Below are 10,080 nucleotides of genomic sequence, written 5' to 3' on the forward strand. Positions count from 1 at the left end.
TATTTCCTGGGTGAAGACCTAACCAAACTATAATTTTATTACATTTATTAGATTTCCAATACGTATCAAACGAAATTCATGAATTCGATGAACATTCTAATCTCCTTAGGGAAATTATAAGCTCAAAATAAAAATCAAAAACTCGAGATTGGATTTTTTCCAACAGCATGTGATGCGTGTCTGTTAACGGAGGAATAAAAGTCAATTACGTTATGTAAGGTAAGGGAGACGATTTGAATGTGTTATCGTTTAATCTCACTCGATAAGGATCCACTGTCATATCATTTCCATCTCCAAGGAATATCGTCAACGATCTGCCTGGAATCCCATATTCTATGCATTGAAGTAAAATTATTACAAAATAAGGAAAACAGAGTACATATTAAAAATCTATTTCATTTTTATTAAAATTAAAATTTATTATAAAAATTTATTTCATTAAGTTTAATATTTACCAAAACACATTTACCATATGTGGTTCGTAAGCATTTAACAATGACATCTTATTTTTAATTGCTGTATAATGTTTAATTATGTATAAGATGGTTTTTAACTGTTCAAAAATTGTAAGAAATTCACTGACCAGACGAAATAATTAAATAAGCAAATCACTTTCTGACCAGACGAGTCAATGATCTGCTCATCTCGCGCCACAACTGGATTCTTAAAGTTAAAAATAGAACTATATGAACTTTTTCTCTCAAAATTTTAGTTACATTTTGTGATATTTATTAATTGTTCTTGCACCTTCAGTGCCCATTACATAAGTTCATCCTTATCATAGGCATAGAAGAAAGCTGAATGCAAGCTGCTGTCGTATTGGAAATCTATAGAAGAGGTGTAAGTCCAGCTATGAACGTTCCTCGATGAGTTTGTTTTGCGATGCGTTTATTTGTGTTTTTTTTTTATTTTATTTTATTGAAATAAAATATTTTAAAATTGGAGGTCCTGGTTTTGTCAGACAATGGCCTGGTAAAATCAATTAACGACTATCTTCTGAATAAATTACAAAAAAAAAATAACTAATATCAATAAATTTTGTGAAGAAACGATCTTCCGAGAAATATATTTATCACGTTACGATCGGTTGTTTAAATTACGCGACTTTTATTTTATATAAAATATAACTGAACAAAGGGATATTACAAATTTAAAATACAGGTGCGGCGATTCATACCAGTACCTTATCATCTAGTTATATCGCAGCAAACATCGATAACCTAGCTATGTGTAACGCGTTTATCTTTCAGATAACAAAGCAGTCCCATTTCGGTAGAGTCGGTGCGAGGACAAACTTTAAGTTCAAACGGCAAATTGTTTAAGTGTTAAGTGAAATATTAAAGTGTCATGGCCGGCGCTGGGAGAGGCGACGGGCAAGGGCCCGCTGTGGGGAAACTTGAATCGCAGATTTATTGCATCAAGTACAGTTTATTCTGTTTCAACGTCGTGCTGTGGGTGGGTACACTCATTTATTAACCTTTAAATGTCTCCCTCCTCGGGATATTTTTACTGGACGAAACTTTTTATATATGTTACAATATGTTATACTCAGAACGTAGATACTGCGCAGAAAATCTCATGTTATAGCATTTAAACGATTACATCGCCCGCACACTTCCAAAATAAAGTACATAATAAAGTGTTAAAAACATCGTCATTGTATATTTGTAAAATTTCTGATGCCCGAATTCGATGTTATAAATTAAATTTACATTAGGAGCAATATTTTAAATTTATCTTTAAATAAGTTTTTAAATAAATAAAAATTTAAATCGGCAATTAAATCGTGCAGTGCGTGTAACTGACAGAAAAAAACGCTAGAAAACAAAATAGCGTAAACTCAGTAAACGTATTCACATTGATTTAACAAGTTTCATAATATAAAGCATCTTGGTTAACATATTGCAACAATGAAATATTCTATAGACACCAAAATAAAGAGGACATATGAAGCGTGTATTATCAGCAACTGATAAACATCGTGGCCCGTTTTCCGAGTATAATACGGTGTCATAGTATGAATCACCTAGAAAAACTATAATTACGTAGAACGAATTTCGTTTTATGTACAATGTGATAAAGTATTTTCTCACGAATAGTTTTTATTGGTTAATATTTTAACAATTGTGGATTGCTTTAAATATTTTCTTTACCTAAAATCTTAGAGCAACTTGATCTTAGTTATATTTCATTTCAATCATCTTAGCTACTCAAAAACTAGCCTCCTAGGAAGTGAGGTATGTGACTTAGGAGGGAGTTGAGCATAGTCACATCTTGGAGCGTCCATCAAAGCGATCTAGAGCTCGCCAGCCTCCCAATCAGGTAGTACAATAGAATGTGGCGATTTGAGCCGAGACTCCCAATTGAACCTTTAAGTTTCTCTAAAGTTAAAGGAGATTATATTAAATAATCGCATGCTTTTGGCAAATTAAGTGCGATTATTGGGATCACTGTCACAGTCCTTGTCACAGTCTCCCACCGTCTTACCCTTAACGTACTTCTCGCATAAAGATTCAAGGGTGATTCCGTGGAGGCCCTCGTCTTATCAGTCCATCGCTTAACTAGATGACCACTGAATCTTTTAGCATTTATTGTACCTCGGATGATGAGGCTTTCCATAGCGTCGTAGTCCTCAAATTATCAATAAATATATAAAACTAAAAAAAAATTACTGATTACTGGTTCCTAAGGCTGTTTTATATTGTCTTTTTTACGCAAATAGTAACATTTAATTTTAATAAAAGCAATCGCATTCTAGGACGTTCCAAGCAGCCAGACGACCGTTTTAAGTTTGCCAGAAATCACAGGGAGCAGATCGCTTCCAATCGATCTTATAGGAAAACTGTTAGACGCATTCTAAGTTTAAAATGTCTCGCGTATCTTTACAAACCTGTTAAACAGTAATCAAATTAATACCATTTTTACTCGAAGTTCGAAAAAATCAAAATAAAACAATGCACAAAAAACATATGAATCAATTTTTTATACGACTACTAGATTATAGTGTTTTTTGCGTTGTGCAAACCTCTTTATTCTTTGAAAATAATGTTTTGATAATTAATTTACGTTTCTTTATAAAAAGATTTATTACAGGTATTTTTCTTTATTTGAAATGTAACAACAAAAATAAATGTATATAAATAATGAAGCCCTTCACTGAAGAATAATATAACGTTACGTTATTTTATACAGTACCGTTAAAAATACAAATTGCAGATGCGCATAAAGTATACACTGCTCTTATTAGGTACTTAGCTAGAAGGGGTATTCAGCCACACGTGGTGTTGGTAGTAAATCTAGGAGTTGTTGCTCACAATTTGCGCGTCGAAGCGATGGTTATTAAGCTTGCTTAATTAAGAAAATTCAACAGCACCGAGCATGCGTGGACATTAGAAATCTAGATTAAAACTTTATAACATACATTTCATTACATATTTATTTATTTTACAACTATTTTTCTTAGCAATTTCATTATAATGCTCATCGATCGTCAGATTTAACCATTTTTTTCATAAAGTAACACAATTGATTTCAATATCCATCAAATTGGACTCTCTAACATTCTTATCTTAACATATACATATACACGTGGTCACTATCTTCATCATCATTCTAGCCGCATGAGTACCTTGGTGAACATCGGAGTACTTTTGGTTTCCCTATTAGAAAAAGGACCGGTTGAAAGCGGCTAACTGACATCTTTTGACGGCCTTAACAAAGTCATTCATTCACTTTGTGAGTGGACATCGTACGTTGTGTACGCTGTACTCGCCGTTCTGTGGTTCCCACTCCAGAAACTAAATACCCCAGTGGCCATCGCTTCTGTACGCATGTCTTGCCCACTGCTACTTTAACTTGACAATCCGCTGGGCAATTTACAGTTTGACAACACGATATGTAAACGAATAAGAATACGATTCAAACTCAATCACTGTACCAAATATGACTAAAAACAATCTTAATAAGTAAATAAATTCAAAATATCCAAGCTGGAAATATTTGTGACATGTACAGTTACATTGTTATAGTTGATAGCAATAATAAGAGTTTTAATATTTTTTTATATATACCACAAAAGGCACGGTTTCATATTTTTTTTACTTCTTGTAGAATTTTGAAAGTATCAATAGTAAATTTAAAATTTATTGTATATTAACCACCCGAATTATTCGTAATGAAAAAAGAAACGATTAAATTTTCGTGTCATTGATTCCGGGCAAATATCTATATATATTCCTCTGAAAACTTGTTTGTGAACAGAGGCAATCCTATATAGTTAAAGCACTAAGTATGAATAATATACATGACTGGAATCTCCCGAGAGTAGAACCAGCGACCAACGTTCGAAGTCTCAGTCATCTACCGCTTAGCTAACACTGCTCTATAAATTACACATTGCTCTAATTACGTAGAAACATGTTTAAGATTTGTGTATCCGGCGTTGTCGGGGGCTAGACAGAGAAATACCTATTGTATGAATAAATAAAACGTAAAAATAAGTAAAACGGTTAGTGAAGGAGGGAAAATTTGTTCTAAGAGACTCGCAATAAAACTTTTTTAAACACCATTCTGCATTCCAGTAAACGTTATGCTTCAACGATAAAATGTTTTACGTAGAAGTTGGATCTTAATAGCAGAATATTTAAAATAATGTTAAAACCCTTCAAAGATGTTCCGATTACACTTTGCTTAACCGATAAAATACGTAACAGTGCTTTTTAATTTTTCATTAAAGGCTAAGCAATTTAAGGTTTTTATGCTAGTAATATGTGTACAGTGCGAGAAATACATATATGAAGCAAATTCATCTAAGTTTTTAAAGCTCAAAATCTAAAAGGTATGTGCATTTCGATACATCTTCTAATCCTTTAAATCGTATTGGATTTGGACACAAATAAGTAGTTTTACTTGGTAGTAATGGTAGCTCAGCGGTAGAGGACTGAGACTTAAGATCGTGTGTCGCGCGTTCGTTTCCTGACATACAATCTTATTATTAACACTACATTAATTACATGAGATTGCCACAGCTCACAAAAAAGTTTTCAGAGAGTGAGCAGTAGCGTAATACCACACTACGATCGCCGACCTTCCTGCCAAGCGTAGCTATTAAGCATATCCCCCAAAGATATTTTTGGGGAGGCCTATACCTTGCAGTGGGCGTCTATGGACTGAACCAACCAAGTACTTTTACCATAATATATTATGAATAGAATATAGTGTTCTAAATATGACTATAATTTTTTGTATGTAGATTATTGATGTTAGGAAAGATAACGGCGATAAAAATAATACTGCTTCTTTCCTTGAGAAATTATAAACAAAACCAAAGTATTGAAAGTGAGATGTTTTGTCGTAATTCCACTGTGCAAAAATTGCGGTTATTAATTTGTTATTACACATAACAAAATCATTTAAAATCATTAAAATCTATACAGTGTTTCAACGACCTTAGTAATGTCGTCTGCCTGCTTTGTGGGTGAACGTCTTATGCTACGTCATTCCGTGATATTCAGGATCTTAAAGTCCAGCTTTCAACAGGATATTTATGGGATAAGTCCTTTGTCTAACTGTGAACGCCTTATGGCAGACGATGGTAACAAAACTCTAAAAATCATGTGAAACTAGTTTTGTTAATATTTTTAAATTCTTGTATTTATGTTTTCAGTTATTCGGCGTGTCTATATTTGCGCTGTGTCTATGGATTTGCATCGAGCCGGGCTTCAACGAATGGATGAGAATTTTGGAACTTCAAAAGTACTTCATTGGGATCTATATCATTCTTATTGCCTCGTTAGGGATAATGGTTGTAGCATTCCTTGGTTGCGGTTCTGCTCTTATGGAAAACGTCGTTCTACTTTACGGAGTGAGTTCATTATTTTATATTATATTAAGTAACTTTAACAGTGGTTGCGTGGTTAAGAATTATGGCTTATGACTATAGATCGCGGGTTCGATCCCTGATATAAAGCTTTCTGTGTGAAACTCCTACCATCACCATTCTATAAAAATTTTAAGAAAAATATTATGAGAACGAGATTACCTTAATACCAACATTCGCATAATAATACTTGTTGAATATGTAAATACCAAAATCCCGCATTATATTGATGGTAATCAATGCTATTACGTAATGGGTCGGGCCGAAGTTCCCGTAGGAGCCCCCGAACTTAACCGTAAAACAGTCTATGAAAACATCTTCAGTGCTCCAACGCTTAAATCTAGAGATGTAAGCGACAATGTGTTACGGGCATTTTTCCATGACTAAATAATATTTGAATATCTATAATACCGTTGATTTAAAAAAGTAATAAAATTAATAGAAGCGTAAATGCGTCCTTTAAAACTTTGTACCCTTTTGTGTTTAGCGTAACCATGTTAAATGTTGTAATACATGTCTATTAAATATATGTATATACATATAAATAATATATAATAACACTTAGAAATGAAACTATCATACGGCGTCTATTCCCTGTTGGTAACTTTAAAGGAATCCATCAGCAGTACGTAAGTGTTGGAGTGTTGATTTAAATGACTTATTAGCTGGTAAGCTAACAATAATAATATTTTTTTTATTTCAATTGTTTTTCGTAGCATGAACAACCTTGAATGACTTATTCAATTCGACAGCTTTTAGTCGTGTAATTAAATAATAAACAAAAAGTTAACAAAACTAAGTATTACATACTTCTTACAATTTATTTATTACTTAAAGATTGAAAATCTTTAAATTTGATTGAGGACAGTTAACATACGTTGGTTATTAAAAAAACGGTAATATTTCTATAACACGTAGCGCATTTACCATAAAAAATATTAAAAAAGACGTAACTTCTCCAACAACAATTTTTTAATTAGTCGTTCAGTATTTTAACGACACAAAATTTAGTTTATAGCAACACAAATCGCCCTGTTCGTCTTTGGACTGATTGGTGCTTGCGTGGTCTTGGATTTCTCTACATACGACTCCAGCGTGCAACCACTTATCAAAGATGTTATTATGAGGCTCATGAACAATCCACAACATGAAGGAAGTCGCGAAATTTTGAGAATGGTGCAGGAAGGGGTGAGTGTCTTACATTACTATAGTGTAAACTATAAAAATAGACTATTTTATAGAGAAAATAAACACATTTAATTTCCAGGTAATAGGTTGATGTGAGTATATAGATACTAAGTTACGTTAAAATGTATTTTCTGTCTTTCTCTTTAAAGCGGGTAGGCGCCCACTACAAGGCATAGACCTCCTCCAAAGATATCTATGGGTGATATACTATAAACACCATGCTTGGCAAGCGAGTTGGCAATCGCAGTTTGGTATTATGGTACTCAGAAGACACTACTGCCTATCCTCTGGAATAATGTGAACAGTGGCAATCTTGTATAGACACGGTGTGAAATGATTAGGATTACATATCAGGAAACGAACCCGCGACCTACGATGGCGAGTCTCATGCCTCTACCGCTGAGCTTCCGAGTTAACTATTTGTATTTAGTTTATCTGTGGTTACCGACTATCAAACAGCGAAGGGTGATCCATTTTTATTACTTCAATGCAACAATTGGTGTGATATAATAGCCAACTACTTATTATGCCGACAAAATTTTTAATTTAATTGAGAAAATGTTTTGGTACATTTTAAAAAAAATCATGTACATTTATTTTTTTATCCTTCATTCTGTTTATTTTCTGTTCCTCAATCTGTATGATAAAAAATACGTCATTACAGTGTACCTAAAAACAATAACAGTATAGACAGTGAAAAATACTTTACAACCATCATTTATCGCAAGGTGTTTGTCCTTTCCGTAAATGTAAACAATGGGCGCCAATGTTTGATAATTGAGGTAGGTATTTTGTAAATAAAACAACAAAAATGCTTCAATTACAGCGTTCAAAGGCCAACATTGTTTTTCTTTATTAAAAACAAATTCGGTTGCGTTTACTTTCCGTTATGTACTAACAGATATTTAATAACAAAACCATAAACTATTTATTATCTATTATATAATACAAAAATTCAGATCATTAGACAAAATGCGAATTTAACTATTTTCTTTTTAAATATGGCGCACGTTGTGGTGATAAAATGCTGTTATACAAATCGCAATTAATTTGGTTTATTTTTCGACTGTTTTATGTTTGTATTTCATATTGTAAATTTTATAGGCAACCTTAATAAATAAAATAAAATAAGTCACTGTAAAAACATAAATTCCATCAGTTAAATGACCCCTATAAATATCGAGACTTTGCATATTATTTTGTTTATATAGGGTGGCTGGTTATAGATGTACAAGGTTTAAAGAGGTGGGGATGAATGTATAATTCATTTGTCAGCAAATTGCTTTAAAAGTTGTAAACCTATTTTTAATCACGGTGCATAAACTGATCCCTATGAAATACATTAATGATTGCAACAGGCCACTAACTTCGACAATTACAGCCTGAAGCGTTCTATAGTAAACAATAATAAATTTTAATATGTAGTTATCATTGATTTTTAGATAGAGTGTACAGTACATTAATTGACAGCAAATGTGCTGTACATTTACTCCTTTTAAGCTTTTACCACCAAATGAACCTGTTTAATAATTTTCACTGTTGGTTGCAGATTGGATGTTGTGGTGCAGATGGACCAATGGATTTCTTAAATTTAAATAAACCTTTGCCCTCGGAATGCCGTGACTCAGTAACCGGCAATGCTTACTTTCATGGTTGCGTTGATGAACTGACCTGGTATTTGGAAGGAAAGACAGGCTGGCTAGCTGGCATCGTTTTGGCCTCTTGTATGATATGTGTAAGTGTTTTTATTTGTAAATTTATTGAAAAATATCACTCCTGCTCTCCCAGCTCAGATTATATAATAGATAATATATTTACTAACTAAATCAACAGTGATAGTTCTACATCTATAGCTATTCACTCGGTATTATTTAATAATACAAAATATTATTATATGTATCTGCCTTATGAATAATTTAAAATGTCATTATATATTTCTTAAAGGTGGTGAACGCAGTCATGTCAATGGTTCTGATACAAGCAGTAAAGAAAGAAGAAGATGAGGCAATAGTTTATAAGAACTAATTCCATTTACATAGTGTTATATTAATTGTTAAAAATGTAACATTAAAACACTAATTTATAATTTAACCAGTTATACAAATGATTCTTGAGAATTGTGTGAATATGAATGAATATTATGTTTACATATAATTGTGGTTACATGTGTGAGAGTTTCCATCGACTTTCTTTAAATTCTATTGAAATGTTCCGACCTTTATCGAGTACTTGATTTTAACGACAAAAACGGTTATTTTTGTTTTAAGATTTCTTTGTATAACACATTTGAATTACTGTATTAATATTAAGTACGTTTAAAAGATTCGTTCCACCGCTTATACATTTATATTTTCCAAGTTGAACACAATTAGGTTGTTAGTTTTTTTTTTTGTCATATTTTATATTTCGAGTAAAATTAAGTTAATATTATAACCTACTTTATTGTTTTAGTAATAAATAAAAAACGTCTAAAATAATGCTATTTTTTGTGTAAAAAACATTCATCGTAAATTTATAAGAAAGTTTTATTACAACATTTTCGATTAAATTCTTTACCCCGTACCGAACTAAAGTAATGTTAACTATTTAATATTCGAATTGCTACTACAAGAGCATACAAAAAAGAATAAAAAAAACTTTTCACAAAAACGTGGTCTCTCGAGCTTACAGTCGCTTAATAAGGCATGGAGCGGGCTATGGTGGGGGTTTCTCTACGATTCACGGTTCGAAAGTGCCACTGTAAACGGTGGCCACTGTAGCCATTAGTTTCTGGGGCGAAGACAATCGCAGCGGTGGACCTCTACCTATACAATAGATAGATGAACTGGCCCAGGTCGTTGAGATGTGTTGGAAGCAGACCGCTTCCAACTAGAAACTTGTGGGAGAGATCGATGTCTAGCGGTGTTTTACAGATGATATGATGGTGGCAATTATTATGATGAAAAAAATAAAACCACAAACAAATGTAAACAATTACAAACAAGGTAAAGGAGACATGATGAAACTGTACAGAT

At 32.7% G+C, this 10,080-nt stretch overlaps 1 protein-coding gene across 1 annotated transcript; it reads left to right on the top strand.

Moving 5' to 3' along the window:
- The first annotated feature begins 1,273 nt into the window (after positions 1 to 1,273).
- Positions 1,274 to 9,395, top strand: Tsp2A (tetraspanin 2A). The gene is made up of 5 exons (XM_068771852.1): positions 1,274 to 1,455; positions 5,666 to 5,863; positions 6,890 to 7,066; positions 8,616 to 8,801; positions 9,011 to 9,395. Exons 1-5 carry the CDS (start codon positions 1,348 to 1,350, stop codon positions 9,089 to 9,091), a joined length of 750 nt encoding a protein of 249 aa, XP_068627953.1. The 5' UTR covers positions 1,274 to 1,347; the 3' UTR covers positions 9,092 to 9,395.
- The last annotated feature ends 685 nt before the right edge of the window (positions 9,396 to 10,080 follow it).

Source organism: Battus philenor, unplaced genomic scaffold (genome assembly GCF_028537555.1).
Source record: "Battus philenor isolate CCGP_79_NKW_IND1 unplaced genomic scaffold, ilBatPhil1.0.hap1 SCAF_4, whole genome shotgun sequence".
Taxonomy (NCBI): domain Eukaryota; kingdom Metazoa; phylum Arthropoda; class Insecta; order Lepidoptera; family Papilionidae; genus Battus; species Battus philenor.

Bases quoted from the DNA above. Each gene is read 5' to 3' on its own strand.
- Tsp2A (XM_068771852.1), top strand. From the start codon at position 1,348: ATGGCCGGCGCTGGGAGAGGCGACGGGCAAGGGCCCGCTGTGGGGAAA. The intron at 5,864-6,889 runs GTGAGTTCATTA...CACAAAATTTAG, and splicing joins ACGTCGTTCTACTTTACGGA to TTTATAGCAACACAAATCGC. The intron at 7,067-8,615 runs GTGAGTGTCTTA...TGTTGGTTGCAG, and splicing joins TGAGAATGGTGCAGGAAGGG to ATTGGATGTTGTGGTGCAGA.